Raw genomic sequence first — 26,026 nt, forward strand, 5'->3', positions numbered from 1 at the left:
GGAGGCTGAAGGGGAGTAGACAAGGCTCAGCTGGACAGCAGATGCCTACCTTCTAGTCTCCTATACCCTCCCAATCTCAGACTGCCTCAGTGATCTGCCCCCTATGCCTCTGTTAATGACACAGTCGAAGTCTCTCTCACTGACCCCATCTTCGAAGGCCTGATTCTTAACTTAGTTAAGTGAAGGACTTATGATGTGCTATACATCAGATAGAAATGTGGGCCCTCACTAACAGTCTCCCTCTATGAGTGCCTCCTGCTCCTCTGACCTCCTCTTCTCCTCTCCTGTCTGTGGCCCAACCCCTGGATCTAACACCATCTACATTCATGGAGTGAGAGGGAAAATGACATCTTAAAATCACCAGCCTTTTGGCCCTTGTAACATTGTGGATGTACAAAGCCATGAGGAGTGCCCATGGGGCAGCCATAATAAAGTCAAACGTCTGTAAGAACTAAAACTGCTGAACTGGAACATTACAGGACTAAGGATCCATGATTCAAGAACAACAAAGTAAAGTGACACCGTGTACAACAGGGAGCTAGTGGGGATGGGGGGTTAATTAATACAAAGCATTTTAAAGCAAACCCACCGCTTCCCCACTCGGAAACAGCAGGAATCCATGATGAGCGGCTCATCACACACACAAGGAGAAGGGGTTTCAACGACAACACTCTCAGATTAATAGTGCCTCAGGTTCTGTGGCCTCCCGCTGCTCCCCAGCACTCCAGACTTTTTAACCAAGATAATTCACTGACACAATGTCACTTCTGATAATTGGGGTGCGTCACAGAGCTCGCTCACCTGTCTCTGCACAGGTGCAGAGGTGTCATCGCTGGAGGAGCAGGATATCTAGTCTTTCACTCCTACCCTCTGAGCAAAGAACAGCTGCTGCAGGGCCAGGAGGAAGGGGAAGAAGAAGTTCCTCAAACTGTATACCAGTGTTATATACCATCATAATGACACCCTAAAAGGTGTCAGAGAAGGAGAGAATCGAGAAAATAAAGAGAAGCAAGATAAATGGAGGGACTGAAATGAAAGAGGTAAAAAGCACATCACTTGGGACTAATTGCCTCAGAGCCTAAATATTTCCGCTGTGGCTCATGAACACTAAAGGCCGGGGGTCTCACTTGTTGATGGGGCGGGGGTCATGAACGGGTCGGTTATAATGGCGTCGCCCGGCACGGTCGCGATTCCACATTCATTACACAATTTACAATTACTGCTACCTATTTCCCCGAGAGGGGTGGGCGAACCATTACCACGACGACTCAAATGAAGTGGATAATTGTGTCTCTCTGCGGCATATTGGGAGACAAGAGAAAGTGGGAGAAAGAGACACAGACCGAAGAGAGACAGAGCGAGAGGGGGACAGTGATGTCATTGGGCAGCACACCAGACAGGGATCCTGCAACCTTGACTGAGAAGAGGATTGTGTTATCTGGCCTGTTACTTCCCCCTGCAGGTGGACTCAGTTTAGACACAGTCAAAACAGAATAAAAGAGATGGGTCTCAGATCTAAATAGGCCACAAACTGCTATCCACTCCAGATGTGGGAACGAGCAGTCCAGCACTGGAAAGACTAGGCTATAATTCAGAATGCAAGGACATTTATATGTTTGCATGAAAGTCAGAAAACAAAAACAGAATACATAAATAGAAATTGAACAAAAATAGAGATTCGCCATTGACAACTCTTGAATGCTAAATGTATGATGAAGGCCAGTGATTTTAGAGCAAGCCTACACAGACTTGTCAAATTTTGTGCCATTACTATCCTTTGTCTTAGTACAGTTGTCATGTAAGGCTTGTACCCATATGAAATATTAATTCTGCATAATAACTTTCAAAGGGGAATAAAGTATGGAGTTAATTATTAATAGTATGTATATTCAAGGCATCTCTTTTTTCAGATGCACAAAAATATTCCCAGACAGTTGCCACTCGAGGAGGAGAAAGAATCCCCTTTACACTAAACCCAAGGAAGGATGTTAACTAACTACTGATAGTAGTTCTAGAAAACTTACCTACTTACAACCTAATTTCACAGGAATGAGGGTCTATGTGGTTCAAACCGTGTGCCTAAGTACAGCAAATGCTGGCAAACACACATTAAACCCATAGTTTTGTCCAACAACACAATGTAGACTAGTCTGAGAGGACAGTGCAACAAGGTCAGCTAATTGGCCTACATCATAACCCATCAACGGTAGTGGGGAAATAAAGCAACACTGATGAGGGGAAGTGCTCATCATGGAGACGATGGATATCTCATTTACTGCATTCTGTCCCATTTCAACACAATTTGTGATGAGCCAGTTAATATGCATGTTATCCGTTTGAGAGGTCATTTGAGAGGGTGCGAGACGAACCATTTCAGTGTCAATTTACAGCAATCCTCATTGTCAAATAGAGGGAAAGTGAGTACTTCCCAGTCCTATTCTTCAGAGCTCTTTAGTTTAATTCAATTTTACTTTCCAATACCTTATGACATGCAGGAAGTCTTCCCCATATCGCATTATGAGAGTGAAAAGAGATCAAGCTGATTCTGTAGGCTCTAGTATGCACAGAGATAAAAGCATGTAAAAAAGGAGGTTCATTTTTCATCTTGTTCTTTAAGTGTGGAGTAGTGAAGATTATCCTTTCTGAGTGATTCAAACAACTCTCAACACTGTCTGAGAGGTCACTTCCAGCTATAGAATACACCAGACAGATGTTACTTAGTCTTGCTGGCCAGCCGTGTACGTCTTGGACACAATCTTATAGATAAAAGATTTGCAAGCGACTCTAGACAGAACTAAACTTCGCCTACTAGGAGAGTTTTGTCTTCTCATTTACGGAGAAAACCCACAGCAAATATTGAGAGACTACATTATCTACAAGTATATAAGTCCACAGAAACCTTGGGAATGATAGCAAAAGATGTCTGTGGAGACATAGGGAAAACGGTGACATTGACCTAAAAGTATATACCATGGGCCAGAAAACACGATGAAACAAATGTACTTAAGCCATTTCTTAGATTGGGGGGGGGGTGTCTGACTCACAATAAATACAACTTTTCTACAACACATTATGGGTAACAACTGGTTAAACAAAATACTAATAAAGGGAGAGAAATCATTTTTGAACAGACAGGGGTAACATATTTCTCCTGCCTTTGAGACAGAGCAATAAAACAAAGAGACATGGCCACCCACTGGTAGTGTTTGGTGGAGCATATGGAGCTATGAATCAGAGTCATCCTGCATAGTGCTAAAATATCCACTCTCTAATTCCCTCAAATCTTATGCTTTATATGTTAGCCATGCAAGACCACTGTCTCTGATATCAACTGTGCTCATTGCCGACAGACACAGATGCTTGCTTTACCTCAACAGGCCCTTTAACAGAAAAAACTACGAATGGAATAAACATTAGGCTAAATGTTCCAAATGCAAGTTCCTCAAACGATAAACAAGTAGTCTTCTCTCGATTCTAAGATCACAAAATGCAAGTCTTAAAAAATCATTCACACACTTCCCATGGTGGTATTTGGAGACTGTTGATGAGTGATCCATGAGATGCGAGACGAATCTTAACAAAACAAAGCAACAACTCTGTCCTTCCTCCAATTCTGTTCAAACTTCTCTCCCCTCTCCATCTTTTTCCCCCTTTCTTTTACCACATGAATAATAGGTCAGATGTGATCGAACTGACTAGCGTTTACACCAGACAGCTCTTCCCAGATTCACAATCAATACCGGTCACTAATGTCTGAGACGCTTGATTCCATATTTAAATAACAGGAAACGTGATGGCATTGTGGCACGTATCATGTCCCCAAAGTCATATACGATTAGACACGACTGTTTCATCCACTGCCGAGCAGAGGGGAGAAATACATTCAACTAATTAACAGGGGCTCTAACCATTGCACTGCATGTCTAATGAAACATTTAAAGCACATAGCGCATGCAGCCATACCAGATACATATAGAACTGGAAAAGACACTGCATGGGAGTTGACAGATATAGAATAATAAAATGAAACAGTTTCTGAACACATTTCCTTGCTGAGTACATTATGATGGCTGCAGGCGCTACCTTTGTCTCCATCACAGCATTGACTAAAACGGTGTATTGTAACACGACACCCCTGATTTCATGCAATATGGAGGATTATGGAATTGAATTGAACGCTCAGCTTTTTTGTTCACATTTCTAAATTAGGATTTTCTGCCTTCATAATGACATAGAGTAGTCTCTTTTTTGTCAAATCAATGGCAGCTATTTATATGAGCAATAATCCCTCACCCAGCACTGAACTGCCAAAAGAGTGATGGTTTAAAGTAATGCCTAAAAACAAAAAAGACAGTAAATGAATGCAAATTGGTTTCTCTGCATTTAGAACGTCCATCTTTGAGAACATATCCAGTGGAAACAAATCATAGCACTTGAAATAATTAAAAGGAAAAGAAGCTCACTTTGATTTGCGAAAGCAGAGAATGGACCCCCTGTTCAGTACACTAAGGTTATGATAGAACGTTCAGAAACCCTCACGTCTCAACAGAACATGAATGCCTGACAACTAGGCTATCATCCAAGAGATCATTAAGCAAAAGGGTTGAAGTGCCATCTCCAATGTGTGGGGGATGCCATGGCAACAGGGTTCGCCCTGCTTGAGAGACAAGATAAAAACAATGAGGCAGGGTGCAGGCAGGGCGCTGAACGATCGGCACTGATCGATGGATCCTCTCCTCTCTGTTATCCCCCCTTCAGAGAGGAGGGAGGAGAGAGGGAGGGAAGGAGGCAGGGGGGAGGAGGGAGGTAGGGAGGGAAAGACCAGCCTGCTTTAGGCTTCATAGGTGCAGTGGGAACCTTCTTCAAAGCCCTAATTGGTTCATCACAAGGGTCCATTTGAACATGCCATACCGTGTATTTGCATACAAGCAATTTCACACCATTACTTCGTACAAAGGCTAGGGAACAGCATGTCAACAAAACTGGACTGAACGACCTGTGAGGAGGCTTCCTGCTATTTTACATTCTGCAATCATCCTGCTGCTTTGACTACAGGAAATAATAATATTATGCATACATACTGTATACTACTGTGTAGTTACTGCACTTTGAGTTTGAGTGAGGTGAGCCTTGAGTCTCTTTTCTGCATTATATTTTGCAGATGTCAGCACAGTTAGAGTGTTGTGCTAAACCCCAGCAGGATGCCAGCTAAATGCCATCATGTTACGGCTGTGGTTGTTTGCTTCTTTTAATTTTCAGAATGATAAGCACTCCATGTCCCCCCCCTCTCTCAGAGGCACTGGTGCACACACACAGGCAGACACACACACACATACACACACACAGTTCACTTACTAACAACATGTGCTAATCAATCTGGTGAAAGCAATCTGTCAGGAAATCTTTAGCATTAAGAAACCCTCCTTGAATAAGGATAAGGCCCATCCACAGGGCAGGGCACGGCTGGGACTTAGGAATAGCTGTCTTTACGCATCCCTCTTGTCAATAAGGATTATGAGCAAGCTTTTATCTATTCAACCACACAGACCAGTCACTCATTTAAATGGATGAATAGTTTAGTTCTCTTCAATATTTTTTTTTTTTTTTAAATACTCACATAAATACATTCAAATCCTAACCCAATTCAAATTCCAACACCATATGCCTAATGTGAGATCTAATCTTTCTTTTTATTCCTCGGAAATTCACTGAAGGCAATCTTTTAACATACTTATTTAATACCTCAAAGGATAAACATAGCCCACCTATTGTTGACGGCACAGCACCTTTATTCTCAATTTAAGACCGACAATTCCTTTGAGAATATGCCATTCAGCGACTGACAGAAGCCGCATGCATAGCAGAAGTATTGAAGAAGGATGCTGAACAAAAGATACATTATTGTGTTTTATGATCTACTAAAATACTGCTGAATATTAAAAAACGAACTGTGTTTACAGATATTTCAATAGAGCAGAAATAGCCTCAATTATATCTACGCCATCAAATAAATAGTACCAAGAACAAATAAAAGCTAATTTTGACATTTTGCATTCAACGCCTTCATTTATAGGTCAGAGGGAACACCAGCCGACCTCACATTGTTTCTAAATGCCATTTTGTTAAACAGGGACACTGGAATTAATTAATGTGCGGGTAGCTGCCACTGTCAAGAGGCGCGCATTAAAATCAATGATTAATAAATTCAAAACACACAACAAACTCAGAAGGGAGATGAAAATAGTATTGTGTTCCCTAGGAAGCAGCCCCAGTGCGGGTCCTCCAAACAACGAGGCGGCCACTCAGATGCCTAATGGAAAGTAGCCGATGCCAGCTGTGTGCCTGTGAATAAAATCACTTTAATTAAAGGAATTACAATGGAAAGGAACCGGGAATATGTGGAACAGAATTGACAGGAAGCGGCCCTCGTGTTCGACACACACTCCCTCCAAAAACATAAAGACTTAAAGGAACAAGAGGGCCTTTGTGTTGCCCTTTTCAAATAAGCCTATAATTCCCTCATGCTTTATTATACACAGCACTGTACAGTCTAGTTTGAGATTTGATCATATCTGTCCTCTTCAATTTAAAACACAAGGCCAAAGACTGGTACTATGGCAACTGCAGATATAATGTTAAAATATGACAAATTAAATGTTTATTTTTCATTATTAACAAGGATGATGCAATTGATAACCCTGCTGGTTTGTTTGTGCAATGACAGCAAATAAGAATAAAAGGGTCGTGGGAGATTTTTTTTCTGACATTGAATCAACACTTCGTTAGGTTACACATCAAAGCAACCTTTCAAATCACAAATCACACTACTGGAAGTTCTGAGAGCTATTGTTGCCCAAACACCATGGAGGCAGAATACGGGCCTACTGAAAAAATATGGATCATATTACACTTTCATTAAAAATATAATTACAGGAAAGGAGAATATTTAACTCCAAATGTGCAGATGGAGCAAAGAATAGCCAGAATAGTCACAATTTCCCTCCCAAACTGCTTTTTGTAGAAAGCCATGGCTTCACTGATCCTGTAGTTAATGTGAGAGGCCACAAGAGGGTGGCAGATGCACACTTAAACAGCATGACAAAACCTGAACGACGTTCAATCTCTCTGCTCCCACGGTCTGTTCAACAGAGATTTCACAGAATGGAAGAGTACTAGATGAACTAGATCAGATTTCTAGTGCTCACAGCTGTTGATCACACCATGAGAGCTTAACAGTGGGCACAACGATATTCAGAACTACATGTACCAAATGCAAAACATCAGATTTGTTCCTGAATATAGTTCATATTAATCCATATTGTCTTACTCTAGAAAACCAAACTAATAGGGAGCAATACAATAGTGAATACACTCAAACTAACACAGTTGCAGCAGTGCAATTCTACTATTGTATTGTAATATTGAGCCCTCACTGACATATTACTCTGCGTTAATCTCCTTTATCAACACAGTCGTTATTGTCATTAATAACAATTACCACTATGATAAGGTTAATTTTACCATGCCAAGATCCTTAATGTTCCCTCAGTATATCAGTGAGATAAGCCTTCACAAGATGTATAGCAACATCATCATCAAATCAAGATTTGTGTCCTGACAAAAATGATGTTGACGCCATTCTGCATTATGTTGATGGGCAAATGCTATCTTAGTCTGACTACGTTATTTGAGGGCGAATTGAGAAGTGAAGTAAACTGATTATAATGAACCAAACACATTAGCAACAATGAAGTGTATTATACTGTAATTTAGTTGCAATAAGCTCCCATGGCTTTGATGAAAATAGCACACAGGGAACTTGTAGAAAAAGCTAGTATTCAAGTATTCAAGTAGTACTGTAGAAACCATGCATGGCTAAGAGCATGGTTCCACTTCCACAGCCTAAATATAAGCTGAACTGTTGGCTAGCTGAGGTGTTACATTTATTTCATATCTTCATGAGTATTGCTTTATATCGTAATTATGAATATAGTTAATAAAATATTTACGCGTAAGAGAAGATACTAAACCAGTGACATCAAAGCATATATACACACTCTAGCAACTTGTTTACAAGAGCTAATGTGTCCCTGAAGGGAATAGCCTGGTTATTAGCAACCAAAAACAAGTGCTGTGAACAGCCTCTTGCTGTGGGAAGTATGAAATGCCAGCAGAGAGAACGTAGTGTTTTCTAGGACGTATCATACCCACCTCCACTCTCAACCTATTTCTGACAGTTCCGGGCAACATGTAACATGTAGCAGTAAAAAAATAAAAATTGTAGACACTTGCAGATGGTGGAAGATGGATAAAGACTATACAGTAAAAATGCATTGAGTTATGAGGGATACTGAAGCCAGTTTAGGTAAATAAGTGAATAACATTTTGAGGTGATATCTGTGGCACAGTCACAATAATATTGTATCTAAAATCTGTTGGTTTTCCATGATCAGTTTAACCAGTATTTCCATCCTAACTTCCTGTGGCTCCATTGTGGCTGAGGTCAGTATAAAATCACCTCATAGTATGTAAATGTATAGTAGAATATCTTCAAATACTAATATTTTCACAGTAGTGTATATCACTAACATCTTTTCCGATGGGTAGGGCTTCATCAGGTGTCTTTGATGAATGGCTCATGATCACCTGTAATCACAGACCAAACACAAGTCTAGCTCACTGTCTTTGCATGGGCTAGAACACAACAAAAACTTTTGTTGACAGTATTTCTATGTCATAGGCCTATGGGTCTACAATTAGACAATTTAAATTATATATTTTTTATCATCCACAACATAATGTAAGTTAACAAAGACTAGGCTGCAGGAATATAGGCTAATTTTAATTATAAAGTGGTTTATAAATAGATAGTTTGCACATCTATATGTAGATACAAATACACTTCCCTATTGGACAGTGAAGCTAAAACTTTTTATTTGGCAGAAAACTTCAGCATTTTGGATGTTTCAAATGTTTCATATAAACCCCACCTCTTCAAATAGTATCTTAAATAAGAGTCTCACTCAGTCTGCCCCCCCCCCCCCCCCCCCTAAAAAAATTGCACTTGTCTTTTACTTATAGCACTAACTTTGCTGATAACTTCTTTATTGAGGAAAAAATTACTTAAGATGAATGCACTAACTGTAAGCCGCACTAACTGTAAGTCACTCTGGATAAGAGAGTCTGCTAAATTACTACAATGTAAAATGTAAATTGAACAGAATGTCACCTTTTTTTCCAAGGTATTTTCATACATATCTGTTTGACCTTTTAGAAGTTAAAGCACTTTATGCATCTAGTCCCCGCATTAAACTTTTGACTACTTTAATACACATACAGTATAAGTGAATTTGTTCAAATACTTGTGGCACCTTCAAATGAGCATAATAGATGCATAAAGTGCTTTCTTTTGTAAGCGGTAAAACAGATATGTATGAAAATACCCTCAAATAAAAGGTGACATTATGGACTGTTGCCTCATAAGACACATTTGATCTCAAATCCAAAATGTTGAAGTACAGAGCAAAATTAATAGTTTTAGCTTCACTGTCCAAATAAATACGTAGGGGGGTGTATATATAGATGTATGTATATCTATAGATCTACAAACTATATCTCGTTTGAACAAGATCGAAATTGTGTGTTTGTCAGCAGTCTACCAGTATACTGTTTGTAGGCCTACATAGGCTCTTTGACTGTGTGTATATTTGTCACTTTCAGTGCAGCCAACAATGTATAAACCAACTTACGTCTTGGTACATACATACTTAACTGGTACAAAGGAACAACATGTGTTTGACTTGAGAAAGGCATATATATTTTTTTTTTCGAGATCATTCGGTGGCACTACCTTGGCGACTGACTTCCTTCTTACTATGCTGTCTCAAAAAGGACTCCACCTTCCTCTCTCAACTACTGCCGGTCGGGAAAATTGCACTTTTACCGTTCAGTATAATAAAAGGTTGCAAATGCATTCACTTTACATTTAACGCGTGACACAACTCTATCTGGAATTGTAATCGACTTCTGGACACAACACGGTTTTTAAATTAAATGGACATGGACAGCGTCAGCCCAAGCTTTCGTTCTGCTCAGCGCTCAGGGACATTTTGCTCTTTCAAAGTAGGGGCGTGGTTTATCTAAATACAGTTACCCCGCCCCTCCCTTTATGGGCGTGAGGAGAACTAGGGGGCGTGTTTCGTCTAGTCGCATATGTAAACATTGGCATGCCGTCTCAAAGCCACGTGGTCCCTTATTGACAGCTCCTGTGACAGTGACAGATACTGTGGCTCTCTCTCTCTCATCTGTTTCTTTTGTTTGATTATCAGGCATTTGTTTTTTCTTTTTGGAATTATGTCGTTTCTATACTTTCTGCTCTTTTCATATTTTTGTGGGAGTTTAATATTTAAAGCTATAATCCTTTATTGAAACAATAACAAAGCTTTCTACCTACCCCTTTGTGCTAAAAAGCTAAGGGATGGGGCTGGAAAATGTAACCACTCTCAAATTCATAGACAGAGCTATGGCTGCAAGCACTGACCATCCACAATATCAAATGTATGTTTTGAGGCTATACAGTGTTTGTTTCCATTTATGGGCACTTGCAACGCAAGGGTTGTGGGTTCGATTCCCATGGGGGGGCAGTATGGGAAATGTATGCACTCACTAACTGTAAGTTGCTCTGGATAAGAGCATCTGCTAAATGACTAAAATGTAAATGTAATGTTGTTTTCAAACATTGGAGCATATATTTTAGGTTCTGATGGGGTACGACAGTTGAACTAAACTCTTCAGCTATTTATAAGTTATATTCTTCAAGAATCAATGGGTATATATCATTCATTTATAACTGAAAACATTTATGTAGCAAATAAGGATTCTTGCTTTAAACTGTGGCATCTTAGAATAAGCTTATCTAGAGAACTAATATAATAGGCTGAAATGTAAATCCTGGCCTTGAGGTCAGAACTGTAGCTCTTGTCTTTGTAGTTAATTGATTGACTAATATTACTGATTGGCCAATGGGGTCCCAGGACCCGATCAGTCCTAGAGGGGAAGGATGAAAACCAGCAGTGCTGCAGACCTTGTCAAATAAAATCAAATCAAATTGTATTGGTCACATGCGCCGAATACAACAGGTGCAGACATTACAGTGAAATGCTTACTTACAGCCCTTAACCAACAGTGCATTTATTTTTAACAAAAAAAGTACAAATAAAACAACAACAAAAAAAGTGTTGAGAGAAAAAAGAGCAGAAGTAAAATAAAATAACAGTAGGGAGGCTATATATACAGGGGGGTACCGGTGCAGAGTCAATGTGCGGGGGCACCGGCTAGTTGAGGTAGTTGAAGTAATATGTACATGTGGGTAGAGTTAAAGTGACTATGCATAAATAATTAACCTTGACGCCTGGATTTGAATACATCATGCAAAATAGCCTCTAAGCCCTTCTATAGCCTATTCAATGTTGTCCCAAATTAGTATGACATTGGACAGCATTACTGTAATAATATCATTTTGTTTAATTTGCATGAGAGTAGGACATCATGTATAGGGCTATTTGAGAAGCTAGACAGGTCACCCCCAGAGACCGCTCACAGCCCTTTATTTCAGTGTTCACTGAAGGGTCATGGAAGGGAGACGGAAATTCCCCCAGTGCTCTGGCTGAAGAAAGTTCCTGTGGAATGTGGTCCATTAGCACCCCCTCCTAAAAAGGCAGCAGGGGGGCTTTGATGAGGTTGGCCTGCTAACAACAGTCTGATCTGAGGGCCTGCCCTATAGGGTACCATGAAGTGGGCCTACTGTATAAATCAACCTTCCCCTCACTCCTCTGTGCTGCTAACTTTCAAAAAACAATTGCAAAATGAGTTGAGTGCACATAGATATAATACTTCCATATCTTTCTCTTCACGTCTCCCTCTCTCTCAACCGCACAGTGCAACTATGTAGACTTAGGTTGCATAGTTTTGTTTATTCCCCCATTCAAATCAAATCAAATCAAATTTTACTTGTCACATGCGGCGAATACAACAGGTGTAGACCTTACAGTGAAATGCTTACTTACAAGCCCTTAACCAACAATGCAGTTTTAAGAAAAAAAAAGTGTTAAGTAAAAAATAGATAAGTAAAAAGAAAAAATGAAAGAAATAATAATAATTAAAGAGCAGCAGTAAAATAACAGTAGCGAGGCTATATACAGCGGGTACCAGTACAGAGTCAATGTGCGGGGGCACCGGCTAGTTGAGGTAGTTGAAATAATATGTACATGTGGGTAGAGGCTCCTTGAAGAACAGAAACTCACCATCCAGTCCAGATAGGCAACATAGGTATGGATGTTGTGTATGTCGTCTGTGTGAGTCCTTTGAAGGTATTCAGGGATGAACTGTCCACTTCTCTGATGGACATAGCAAGGGGAACCATCCACCTCACACACTCCTCAACGACAGACCACTTCAGAGCTGCACAGATCAAGAGGGTCTGGTTAGGGGCCAAAACTGACTAAACAACCTAGGTAGATATATATTATTGGTATATGCATGTATTGCAAACCAATAGAGCTCAACTAATATAATCATTTAATTGAATATGTAGATTGATATAAAAAATTCAAAAATTAAATACTGCATGTGGGACTATGGGAAACCTAAATACATTATGAATATCAGTGCTATTTTACTGCTACCCTCCCCTGCTGCACCCTGCCTTGCCTCAGGGATAAAATGTGTCACCAAGTGGCCTATTTGACATGACAGAACATTTCTATTGACCCTAAAGTGTCACAGAGTCAGACTCCCAATTGAAAAATATGTTAGCACAAATGTTTTCCCTTGCACCTTTGACCAAATTTTTATTAAGAATACATGTACCTTTTTCTTGATCAAAGCAGGATCATTAATTCAATTTAGTAATTCCAATGTTGACACATGCTGCCATTTTAATTGCAATGTATGAATTATATAAAGCACAAATGCTGGCCTATGAATGTTACTACATGTAGGTGGAACACTTTAGCATTTTCAGTGATTGGTGTCTACTGTACCCCATATCTAGGTGTGAACTCTGCTGGTGCCTGGTGGCTCAGCCAATGGGCACCTGCTGCTGCCACAAGCGTCTGAGCTGTGAGAACAAAGGGGCCATTGAGCACATAACAGCTGTTGTGCTGCTGCCTGCTTGGCTGCCTGAGGGCCCCATGCCCCAAGAGCCTGTCTGATGGGTGAAGCCCCCCTCTCTTTAAAGAGACAGCAAGGGCTGCTGCTGCTTTAATGCAGCGTTAATCACTGAACATTGATGCAGAACAGTCAATGGGTGTGTAGAGTAACAGAGCAGAAAAGGAACAGTCATTTGAAATGGTTGAAAAATAATATAGGGCATAACTTGAGATGGCATGGTTCGTTCATATTCCTGCCATTAAATCAAATCAAATTGTATTTGTCACATGCGCCGAATACAACAGGTGTAGACCTTACAGTGAAATGCTTACTTACAAGCCCGTAACCAACAATGCAGTTTTAAGAAAGAATACAAAAAAAATAAGTAAAAATAACAATAGCGAGGCTATATACAGGGGGTACCGGTACCAAGTCAATGTGCGCAGGCACCGGTTAGTCGAGGTAATTGGGGTAATATGTAAGTGTAGGTAGAGTTATTAAATTGACTATGCATAGATAATAAACAGAGAGTAGCAGCAGCGTAAAAGAGGGGTGGGGGGGAGCAATGCAAATAGTCTGGGTAGCCATTTGATTAGATGTTCAGGAGTCTTATGGCTTGGGGGTAGAAGCGGTTTAGAAGCCTCTTGGACCTAGACTTGGCACTCTGGTACCACTTGCCGTGAGGTAGCAGAGAGAAGTCTATGACTAGGGAGGACCCATTGACAATTTTTAGGGCCTTCCTCTGACACCGCCTGGTATAGAGGTCCTGGATGGCAGGAAGCTTGACCCCAGTGATGTACTGGGCCGTACGCATTACCCTCTGTAGTGCCTTGCGGTCGTAGGCCGAGCAGTTGCCATACCAGGCAGTGATGCAACCAGTCAGGATGCTCTTGATGGTGCAGCTGTAGAACCTTTTGAGGATCTGAGGACCCATGCCAAATCTTTTCAGTCTCCTTAGGGTGAATAGGTTTTGTCGTGCCCTCTTCACGACTGTCTTGGTGTGCTTGGACCATGTTAGTTTATTGGTGATGTGGACACCAAGGATTAGTGCAAAAGAGCGAAGAATTGATGTAGACTAAATATCCAAATTCTTTAGTAAGACAATACTATCAATCCATTTTATATATGCATCTGATCATTTCAGCTGGCCAAAGAAAAACAAACAACCCTTAGGTGATCCAATCTGGTTGGTGACAAAGTGAAGGACCAGAGAATTAGACAAGTACAATAATTACTCCCAGCAGTATCTGTCGAGTAGTCCCCGGCAAGTCTTACAAGACAGAAGTTTTGACAGTGAAAGCATCATACTGACATCTAGTGGATTAATCCTGTGTATCTTTAAGCACACACTCATTGACTGCAAGCAGAGGGCACTGTCTGTCAGTGAATGCATGAGAGACAGCCATTATAGAGGCCATCTCTATTCTCCATTTTGTTTTCCTTCTGATGAATTTCAGTTGTGTCCCCTTTGATTCCCCATTATGGCAAGTTACAGTGAATAAGAATACAAAACATCTGACACTGAAGATGTTTACGTCGACTTTTTTCACATCTGTCTGTATTCGGTACTTTACATTAGCCCAGTGCACCACTTCAGATGTCATCTTTGTGACGAATCCATTACCTTTCGACAATATTTTGTGAGTTTAAAGAAAAGCAGCAGTTTCTAGCGATTTATTTTTCATAGAAACGTGCCTTTAGATCACTCTTCTCTTGGACATTTTAAGTCTTATGTTATGCATTTGATTAACTTTCAGCATAAACTTCAGTTTAGAAAAGGCACATATAAAAATGATAAGGCTTTAAAAAGGTACGGCCACATGAACACTAATGAAATCGTAGACATACATCATTGCCCGTCAAACGTTCAAATCTGCTCTATATATATATATATATACAGTGAGGGAAAAAAGTATTTGATCCCCTGCTGATTTTGTACATTTGCCCACTGACAAAGAAATGATCAGTCTATAATTTTAATGGTAGGTTTATTTGAACAGTGAGAGACAGAATAACAACAAAAAAATCCAGAAAAACGCATGTCAAAAATGTTATAAATTGATTTGCATTTTAATGAGGGAAATAAGTATTTGACCCCCTCTCAATCAGAAAGATTTCTGGCTTCCAGGTGTCTTTTATACAGGTAACGAGCTGAGATTAGGAGCACACTCTTAAAGGGAGTTCTCCTAATCTCAGTTTGTTACCTGTATAAAAGACACCTGTCCACAGAAGCAATCAATCAATCAGATTCCAAACTCTCCACCATGGCCAAGACCAAAGAGCTGACAAGGATGTCAGGGACAAGATTGTAGACCTACACAAGGCTGGAAGGGGCTACAAGACCATCGCCAAGCAGCTTGGTGAGAAGGTGACAACAGTTGGTGCGATTATTCGCAAATGGAAGAAACACAAAATAACTGTCAATCTCCCTTGGCCTGGGGCTCCATGCAAGATCTCACCTCGTGGAGTTGCAATGATCATGAGAACGGTGAGGAATCAGCCCAGAACTACACGGGAGGATCTTGTCAATGATCTCAAGGCAGCTGGGACCATAGTCACCAAGAAAACAATTGGTAACACACTACGCCGTGAAGGACTGAAATCTTGGAGCGCCCGCAAGGTCCCCCTGCTAGAAAGCACATATACAGGTCCGTCTGAAGTTTGCCAATGAACATCTGAATGATTCAGAGGAGAACTGGGTGAAAGTGTTGTGGTCAGATGAGACCAAAATCGAGCTCTTTGGCATCAACTCAACTCGCCGTGTTTGGAGGAGGAGGAATACTGCCTATGACCCCAAGAACACCATCCCCACCGTCAAACATGGAGGTGGAAACATTATGCTTTGGGGGTGTTTTTCTACTAAGGGGACAGGACAACTTCACCGCATCAAAGGGACGATGGACAGGGCCATGTACCATCACATCTTGAGTGAGAACCTCCTTTCCTCAGCCAGGGCATTGAAAATGGGTCGTGGATGGGTATTCCAGCATGACAATGACCCAAAACTCACGGCCAAGGCAACAAAGGAGTGGCTCAAGAAGAAGCCCATTAAGGTCCTGGAGTGGCCTAGCCAGTCTCCAGACCTTAATCCCATAGAAAATCTGTGGAGGGAGCTGAAGGTTCGAGTTGCCAAACGTCAGGCTCGAAACCTTAATGACATGGAGAAGATCTGCAAAGAGGAGTGGGACAAAATCCCTCCTGAGATGTGTGCAAACCTGGTGGCCAACTACAAGAAACATCTGACCTCTGATTGCCAACAAGGGTTTTGCCACCAAGTACTAAGTCATGTTTTGCAGAGGGGTCAAATGCTTATTTCCCTCATTAAAATGCAAATCGATTTATAACATTTTTGACATGCGTTTTTCTGGATTTTTTTGTTGTTATTCTGTCTCTCACTGTTCAAATAAACCTACCATTAAAATTATAGACTGATCATGTCTTTGTCAGTGGGCAAACGTACAAAATCAGCAGGGGATCAAATACTTTTTTCCCTCACTGTATATATATATATATATATATATATATTTTCAGATGAGTTACATACCTACGCAAGTCAACATATTGTGCATGTCATTAATCCAGCAAAGAGAGATTTATTTGACAATTTCAACATACAACCACACGTGGATCATGCATTTAAAATTGATGAACTTATTTCCATTGTGGTCCTCCTAAATGGTAAAAAAAAAAAAGACATCGTAGGCCTGTGCTACACAGTAGACCTAGCCTACTAGGCATACTTGGGTTACACATAGTGTAACACAGAACAAAAAGGATGACATCATCATAGGCTACAGCAGGACTTCCTCAGTAGATCAGCAATCTCAGGCTCCTAAACAGAGTTAGATGATGCTGTTGCCTTGCCAGCTGTTATCCTTGGCCTCTCTAGCATGTGATGAGTCAATGAAAAAAAAAAACCAGGCTACAATCCCTGTCCCTGGACAAAGCCAAGACACACAACATTGTAAAACAGAAAAGCTGTCTGCGACAGTGACTTTATTTAAAAAAATAAGATAAGTAGCAGCATCTCATTTCAAAACAAAAATATCATACATTTTGGTAAAAACTCAAATGCTAGAGAAAAGTTGCCAAGTTAAAATCTTAAATACAATCCATATTTCCGCTTCTGAAGCAGGCTGTTCCACTTGTCCATTTTGGCAGCAGAGCTACTGGTACCCAAACCAAACCTGCCAGTATTATCTTTCTCAAAATGGCAAGCGTGAGCTACATACACACATCCATCCACTGTTTCTCAGTCAATCCAAGTCCACCTTCTTTAGCAGCACTCAGAGCCGGTGACAACTCTGGGTTTTTGGCAGGTGGTCCAGCTTGGCATTACTCCAATTAAAAACTGTCACTCACTCAAAAAAGGCAGATATCCAAAAATGTCCATTCACCTTTGCACCAAAACAACTCATGGAATAACACATGCACACATGTAGAAAAATCACACGAGGACTTGTTGGTGTAATGCCATGGATTTCTCCCAATCCTCTAATATCTTGGTCCCGTCATGAGACTTCCTCAGCCCGTGCCCATACTAACCCAATGGATATCAACAGACTGTGCCCTCTGGTTTCTCGCTGCTTGGGGGTGGAGTGAGCACTCCGGACGGTACTGGAGAACTCTGGCTGCGATCTACGTCCACTTGTGGGTAGGAGCATGCCTTCGCCTAAAGAAACCAACAGAACTCTCAATACAGGCTGCAACTGATACTTCAGTCAAGAGCTGTGGGCCATTGCACACAAGAAACAATCGGAGGGAAAAATATTCACTCTGCACAGCATGAAGCAATGCCACACATTGGTATAGGACATTGTGGTTGAAAACCATACAAATAACAAAACGATGCACTCACCATCCAGTCCAGATAGGCAGCATGGGTCTGAATGTTGTGCATGTCATCTGCTGGGATTCCTTTGAAGTCCCTCAGGGCTGAGCTGCCCACTTCTCTGATGGACATGGCAAAGGGGACCATCCACCTCACACACTCCTCAACGTCTGACCACTTCAGAGCTGCACAGATCAAGACAAATGGGGTCTGGTTAGGGCTAAAAACACCCTTGGCAAGTCTACCAAACCACCATAGCTCAGTGGTCAGATTGAAGATGTTGATTGACATGAACCACTTCAGAATGAAAACACCCTACCTGAAACTTTCTCCACCAGCTCCAGCGAGGAGAAATGGAACAGGGCAGAGGCAGCCAGCACTCCGTAGGAGAACTCCAGACATTTCACATCCAACACACAAAGATCAAGGAGCTATGGAGAGAAACAATAGGAAAATAAAAAATGAGAACACGAGCACAGTAACACTGCATATGTACTTCTACAATAGTGACTTGAGGCAATGAGCCGTTCTAAGGAGAGGAAATGTGAAACCATTCAGTCTTACAATTCCATCTTGTTTAAGCAGCAGCAGTGTCATCGGTGAGAAATAACATGATATTTTGCCTTGTTGATCTTCCTAGGTATATTTTTTGGAAGATACTATGAATCACATGCAGTGGCGGGAAATCTCAGTTGTAACCTTACCTCGGCAATCTGTACAAACGTATTTTGTGGGTACTGTGGGATGAGAACCTCTTCGGACTCTTTCAGGTAGGCAACCTGCATGTAGATGTTTAGCCAGGAAACAGCTGTCAGGGGACTCAAACACCACTTCAGCTCCTGAGCAAAGGGGGACACAATAGAAACATGAGCCACATTATGATTTCATTCCACAGAGAAGTGTTCCCCGGCTCAGATATTAGGAGACTCAGAAGAAACGTGTACTATCAAGTTAGACAGCAACTACCATTAGTGACAGAGCCTCATTAGGGAGGGGGGGGGGGGTATTTTACCCCCTTTCCTCCCCAATTTCAATATTGTCTCATCGCTGCAACATCAACGGGCTCAGGAGGCGAAGGTATTGTCATGCGTCCTCCGAAACATGACCCTCCAAACCACGCTTCTTAACACCCGCCCACTTAACCCGGAAGCCAGCCGCTCTAATGAATTGGAGGAAACACTGTTCACCTGACCACCGAGGTCAGCCTGCAGGCGCCCGGCCCGCCACAAGGAGTCGCTAGAGCACGATGAGCCAAGTAAAGCCCCCCCCCCAACGACGCTGGGCCAATTGTGTGCCGCCCTATGGGACTCCCGATAACGGCCGGTTGTGATACAGCCCGGGATCTAACAGTAACGGCTAAACGTTGCTCATGTCTCAACAAGCTTCACAACACTACCTAAGGATTTGAGTTACCCATCCGTACTGTGATAAACTGGGACGGAAGTGTTTGAGAGGCATACCTTCATAATGATTAGCTCCATACATAGGACATCATCCTCAGTGCAGGCCCCATCAGTAACATAGGCAAATTGATGCACCTTTGGAGGGTAGATTTCCTGAAAAAGAAAGAGTAGTAAACATGTTAAAAATCTGACTCTGCGAAATACAAAATGGAGAATTAAGAAAACGACTAAACACAGGTTGTAGAAGAGGCTTCTTCCTACCTCCATCTTGGCAGCTATAAAAAGAGAAGAGATGCCGATGAGCTGTAGTGTTGACTTGAAAACATTGGTCTGTGTGGCCATGAACCTATCAAAGTAATCCTGAGCCAGGTAGAAGGTTTCTCTGTGTAGCTTGTACACCTCGCACACCTGAGAGAGAGAAAACAAGGTTGAGAATACAAGTCCTAGGCAATATCACAGAGTAGCTAAGGAAGATATCCCCATGTAACAGCATTGATCATGGTTCTCTATACCATATGATTGAAACGATCCAACTTCAAGATCAATGCTGATTCAGAGTTTGGTTAAATGCGGAAGACATCGGTTGAATGCATTCAGTTACTAGGCTTCCCCTTAGAATCAGTTAGAGCGCAGGTAATACTCATCACCTGACAGCCATTTCTCCAATAGGTTATGCTAATACTGTAAACAGATGGACGCAAACTAACTTATTTACAGTTAACTGGGACCATACATCTATTGGTAAAACTAATCCACTCACCACCTTAAGATAAACAACTGATCAAGTAACAACATGAGGGTTTTGATCAAAGCAGTAGATACACTGTGGGAGAGGAATTTAGTTTAGTTACAGAGAGCGCTACAAACCTCCATTAGCCAGTCCAGAAGAATAGCCCTCATCTTGGGTTGGAGGTGTGGGTGTTTTTTCATGACGTGGATGTCTCGAGAATACGTCTTGTCTTTCTTCAACAGGTTGTTCCACACATCGTCTCTGCTTGCCCAGCTACAAAGAGAAACACATCCAGAGGGTTATCATCTAGTTCATTTGTATTTATAACTAGAGATTCAGAGAGTGCAAACACAGAACTTTAAGATTAAACAGTATACAGGTACATATACTATGAGTGGCAAGGTGGGATATAGCCGTTCTTATAACAGCAGACTCTACAGTCTTGGACGATAGTGGTAAGGACTACATTGTGTGTGTTACATTCAAATGAAACAGATGAAGACATTGGTCATCATAATGCTTGGCCTTTGACAGTGTAAGTGCAGAGTTCAAGCAATCTAATGACAATCATACAATTATCAAAACGTGGCAAGTAACCACTCCTGTTATTTAGCAGCATCTTGCCAACGTTGTCCCAGATACCTGAAGTGACTAACCATAGCACAGGAAGAGGAGAAGACCTGGTGGGGGTGACAAATATGTTTTTGAAGGTGTACTGAGTAGAAAATCCAGTGGCGCTCAAGGCAACTGGTTGATCAACTTTATTGTCAGGTGTGGGGCTCCGCCTGCACGGGCTTGTGTAAACCGACTCGGGATTCCAGCACACCTGCACAGGAGAGGGATAAGAATAGAGGGGAGGAGAAGAAAGTTCACTGACTGATAAAAACAAACAGCATGAAGAGGATTCTGAGATAGTGCCACCAATAGCAACTGATTAAACAATTGTGTCATTTATATAAAAAAAAAAGAGGTTGTCCCACTTGCTATCATAAGTAGCACCAATTTGTAAGTCGCTCTGGATAAGAGCGTCTGCTAAATAATGTAAATGTATCGAATGGTCCTGATTAACCTGTGTAGGTCACTGCCTGGTGTATGTTGCTAGCTAAATCCAACAAATGCATAATCTGCAAGGGAATGCATTGGAATAATACAAATGCATGTAGTTACCTGAGTTCCACACAGTTTCTTTTTCGTCATCTCTGCCACTTCATCTGGGTCTTGCAAATACTGAGGATTGAACAAGGAGAATGTTCATTATTTTAAACCATCTTAAAAATACATACGCAGGCAACCATCTCGCTACAGTAGCAATACGCAGATAGCAATGACTTACAATGGCAACATCTGCTTTTCTTTTCCTGGCTCTCACTGTAGTTTCCTTGGGCATCTCATGATCAATTGTCCTGGATTCCACCTTTCTCCTGAAATGACACAGTAAATATTGAATTATAATATGCATCCTGCTGACATAGTGAGAAACGTGTTAGCTATTGCTAGCTAACTAGCTGAGCTGCGGCTAGTTTGCTAGCAAGCCAGCTACCTAACGTGACAACTTTTTTTCGTCACCTAGCTAGCGACATTGATTGACAAGACTAGGTCAAACTGCGAAACTTACCCATTTCTTGGCATTATTTCCCACGTCTATCCCTCCAATATAGAGTTCCTGGAAACATGAAATATAGTTATTTTATTTGTTCTGATTTTTAGGTAATAACACCACAACCCAACCCCCCACGTAAATCTCACAAAGCCAACTCGTCAAAAGATCTGGGCGCGGGGAAATGGAAGTGGGACAATGTTAAAGGACGGCAAACAATATGAAATACTGCAACAATTGTCACAAAACCACGCATACATATAGACCAGATTCCACACGTTCACCTAAACCTAACAGTTTCACATACCGTCGATGGAAACGAGTTCATTTCTTCTAAATTAGAGAGAGAAGCTGGCCAGAAAATGGCCGAGCCATCGAGTATGCCATTTTCCATTCACCCGCTCTAACAAGCTTTCTCACAAAAAAACTAGCCATCCAATGATGTCAATCGCATTTCAAATTCAGAATATTTACCATCTTCTCACTCATTTCGAATCAAGTTGAGGGAGTTTGATTGAAAAGTTTGCTCTTCTTAGCGAAGTTGCTAGACTGCTAGCTAACAAGAGAGGTTTCAATTATTTGCCAGCTTACCTACAAATATTCCCCCGCGAAGGTCCACACTTGGCTGAAATGATCTGACAAAATATAGCTAAAGTTACTAGACAGCTATTCAATTATTATTCGATTCGTGGCCTCTGTTTGGCATCAAAAAGGGGAGCTGTGAGCTTTGCTAGCTACTTGTTCTTTGCTGGTGCGGTGAGTTTTGCGCCTTGGTTTATAAACTGCTTGCTGTCTACAGTAACATAAGGGGCGGTCCGAGCGGGTGATTTAAATACTTGGCGCTGTTCAGTAATCCTTTGCAGTTACATTTCAACTAACATTATTATTAGTCATTAATTGTTCAGAAGTGAAGAGTCAAATCATCTGAAATCGTATGTTGTGTGAGAAATGTACAGCATAATGGTGTTCCAAATATTGCATTTTGCCGGCAAAAGGGAGGCGTGGCTGGTGTAGTGACAGCCCAGGGGCCGTGCTTAGAATCCGGAACAACAAAGTACCGCGTGGCTAGGGAAGACAGATGTAAACAAAGACTGTGTCCCTCTCAAAAACCTTCAAATCCGGACGTTATGCCAATTTTTCCAGAAATGTTAGAAAATGTTTCTCTATCAAGCCGACAGAATGTACTTTCATTGTCCGTAATTCAAGAGGTATGTCATTATTTTAAGATCAAATTAATGCCGCGCAATTTGCTGAACGAGAATGGTGATGGCGCCCAGAACTAGTGCATTAGCTATGTTTAGTGGCTTCCTCCTCGTCTCCTTCCTCTTGTCTACACTAATGTTGGAAAAATAACAGTGCAGGTTTAATCAAAAACATTTTAGGCACCATCTTATACTTTCATATATAATTCATAAGTTAACGTTTTCTTATCAGAAGATAAAGGAAAAGTATACAAGGAGGAGGCTAATCTACACCCTATGTGCCTTGTCTCAGGGTCATAACTGTTGAAATTGTGTTTTAATATGTTTCATGCGCCACACGAAAAAAACACTGGATTGGGTGACCATCACTCAGAGATCTGTAAACCTGTATAAACTTACACTTTGACCAGACACGTGATCAAGCTAGCGGCTGCATGGGAACGAGTCTCATTTCAAAGCCACTGTGCCTCCACATTGCAACTGCTTTGAAACAGTAAAAAAAATGAAGTTTCTGAATCTCTTTGGACGTGCTAAATCTGTGGTTATTGGAATGATTCATGTTCAAGCCTTACCAGGTAAAGATTATTGAGATGCAGAGGACGTTTTTTACTCTCTTTTTGTTTTTAACTTTGATTTTATGTTTTTCAGGCACACCTTTAGGAAGCATGGCCATTCCTCAAATTATTGAGGAGGCATGCCGTGAAGCAGAAATCTATCACAATGCAGGAATTGTAAGTATAAGAAAAGACAAGAACTCCTTACTTTTTGATGTTACTAAGACTGTAGCCTCTGACTATGTAAACCACAATATTCACCTTCAAGGATGACTGGAAAAGTAATTGTTTGTTGTCTGTTGATCTTTTGAACAGGATGGGCTGATCATAGAGAACATGCATGACATTCCATACACATTCTCAATTGGGCCAGAGGTGTGTGCCTCTATGACAGCAGTGTGTGCAGCGGTGAGGGGGATCTGTCCGTCTCTGCCTCTTGGAGTTCAGATCCTGTCTGCAGCAAACAGCTCAGCTCTTGCTGTTGCACTGGCTTCAGGTTGATATAGCTGGCTTTGCTTATTACTGATTAATACATGCATGCTTAAGAGTGCTTCAGGTTCGCCTGGAATTTTAGTTTAATAGAAAGATCTGTATTTAGAGGTTGGGAAAAGCAAATGTTTAGCTACCTATTCCGTTGTTGTCTTTTTCCAAGGTATGGATTTTATCAGGGCAGAGGGATATGTCTTCTCACATGTTGCTGATGAAGGCCTTTTGAATGCATGTGCCGGAGACCTTTTGCGATACCGCAAGCAAATAAAGGCTGAACATGTGCAGATCTTCACTGACATAAAAAAGAAGCACAGGTGAGCAATCGTTCAAAACACTCCAGTCAGACAACCCCACTGGCTAGCCTACATGTCCAGATATGGTATTTCAGAAGATTTTCAACATGCAAGTATTGCGGCTAATATTAAACGAAATTGCAAGGAGATGAAAGTAACATTTCTGACTGCTGTAGTAAGTGTAATTGGATGCTTTATGTTTGTGGGGACGTGTTTGTGTTCCTAGCTCCCATGCCCTGACTTCAGATGTGAGCATAGTGGATACGGCCAGAGCAGCTGAGTTTTTCCTCTCTGATGGGCTCATTATCACTGGAACAGCCACAGGGGTTCAGGCAGATCCAATGGAACTCAGAGGTGTGTCCTGTCTCTGAATGCTCTGACACATACAGACATGTATGTACAATATGACACATATACACATGTATGGTGTGACACACAAACATACTGACACATACAGTAATAGAAAAATACCCCCAACCCATTTAAATACAAATAAATAATGCATAGGCTATTACTGTGTAATCACCATTTTGCCATTTGGATCAAAGGGCAGCCGACCCTCAGCACTTACATTATATATCTGAAGCATAATGCTTGGTGTATCATTTTAGGAATGCTCAGCATGCACCTTGGTATAAACATAGTTTTAGTATCTCTAGATAGTTTACTTTCCTCTCCCTTTTCATTTTCTCTCAAACACTCCTGTAGTCTTGGTTAATAAGGGAGTGCCCTTTTTCTAGGTCTCATACATTCTCACAAACCATAACACACACCCTAACAAAAGTATGTTCAGTTACCTCACTCAATTCCATACCACTCCCACTGCATACCAGTCTATTGCATACTTCCTACATTTGCAAGGGCAGATAGTTCCTGGCGTTAGTTATTCATGTAGCCCAGAGGTTAAGCTGCCCTAAAGCCCATGGAACCTGTGAGCCTCGCTGCTGGCCTTATAAAGAGCAGCCTCGTCTGGGGAGAGGATGGCAGCCTCACAGTCCCCCCAGTCTGGATCGTGCTGACCATGGGCACACAGCCCGATCCTGCCCTTGCCTGCCGGCCACAGCCCTGCTTGGCTAATATAGACACCAACATCGTCTGCTATTTTTAAGCACAGCGTACAGATGGCTGACTTATACAGAAGGCTGTAAACACAGGCAGGCTCCGACTAGACTGCCACACAACCCTGCTGCCTAGTTTGGAGGTGTTCCTACAGTCTCCCAGTACGATTCCATTGGGCTGGCTCTGTTGTCAGATGGGTATATGGAGCTGCCAGAGTCTGGATTTATCTCATTCCTCATATGTTTTTCTCATATCATCTCTGAACCTACATTCACCATTTACTTATCAGAGATGATGCATGACACTTGCAATGCATTCCTAAATCCAACCATTTAGGTATTTGTTTCAAATGAACTCTTGCACAGCTTGCCAATATAATGAACTCAGTAACCATAATGTAGCATCTCAAAATATTTACCCAACAATCCTTTCTTTTCTATTTGCAGATGTTGCAGAGTCTGTAAGACTCCCAGTTCTTATTGGCTCAGGAGTGACCCATGACAACGTGGAACACTACCTTGATGCTAGTGCAATGATAATTGGCTCTCATTTCAAGAGGGGAGGTGTTTGGGCAAATGCTGTTGATCCAGAAAGCATTAAGAAGTTCATGGGGAAGGTGCATTTGCTTCGAAAATGAAATCCACCAATTTGCTGCTAAAATAATTTATTGCAGAACAATGAAATACATTTGGTGGTAATAATAAATGTAATTACTGAAG

The 26,026-nt window shown here is 41.4% G+C and overlaps 2 protein-coding genes across 4 annotated transcripts; one reads left to right on the top strand and one right to left on the bottom strand.

Moving 5' to 3' along the window:
* Positions 1–16,712: 16,712 nt before the first annotated feature.
* Positions 16,713–22,664, bottom strand: LOC311111208 (G1/S-specific cyclin-E1-like). 2 transcript variants are annotated; one of them, XM_084153918.1, is made up of 12 exons: positions 22,302–22,664; positions 21,729–21,776; positions 21,447–21,534; positions 21,281–21,340; positions 20,770–20,939; positions 20,251–20,386; positions 19,645–19,791; positions 19,441–19,536; positions 18,685–18,819; positions 18,300–18,411; positions 18,008–18,165; positions 16,713–17,821 (listed from the first exon to the last, which is right to left on the bottom strand). In XM_084153918.1, the coding sequence occupies exons 2-12, from the start codon at positions 21,740–21,742 to the stop codon at positions 17,705–17,707; spliced, it is 1,233 nt and encodes a 410-aa protein (XP_084010044.1). In that variant the 5' UTR covers positions 21,743–21,776; positions 22,302–22,664; the 3' UTR covers positions 16,713–17,704. The 2 variants fall into 2 exon arrangements, with proteins under 2 accessions (XP_084010044.1, XP_084010045.1); XM_084153919.1 differs by having other exon boundaries at positions 22,018–22,460.
* Positions 22,665–22,753: 89 nt separating this feature from the next.
* LOC311111682 (uncharacterized protein F13E9.13, mitochondrial-like) lies at positions 22,754–26,025 on the top strand. 2 transcript variants are annotated; one of them, XM_084154472.1, is made up of 6 exons: positions 22,754–22,918; positions 23,561–23,643; positions 23,782–23,962; positions 24,119–24,269; positions 24,475–24,602; positions 25,754–26,025. In XM_084154472.1, exons 2-6 carry the CDS (start codon positions 23,578–23,580, stop codon positions 25,942–25,944), a joined length of 717 nt encoding a protein of 238 aa, XP_084010598.1. In that variant the 5' UTR covers positions 22,754–22,918; positions 23,561–23,577; the 3' UTR covers positions 25,945–26,025. The 2 variants fall into 2 exon arrangements, with proteins under 2 accessions (XP_084010598.1, XP_084010597.1); XM_084154471.1 differs by lacking the exon at positions 22,754–22,918 and adding an exon at positions 23,366–23,487.
* The last annotated feature ends 1 nt before the right edge of the window (position 26,026 follows it).

This window comes from Coregonus lavaretus (assembly GCF_964263955.1).
Source record: "Coregonus lavaretus genome assembly, chromosome: 37".
Taxonomy (NCBI): Eukaryota; Metazoa; Chordata; class Actinopteri; order Salmoniformes; family Salmonidae; genus Coregonus; species Coregonus lavaretus.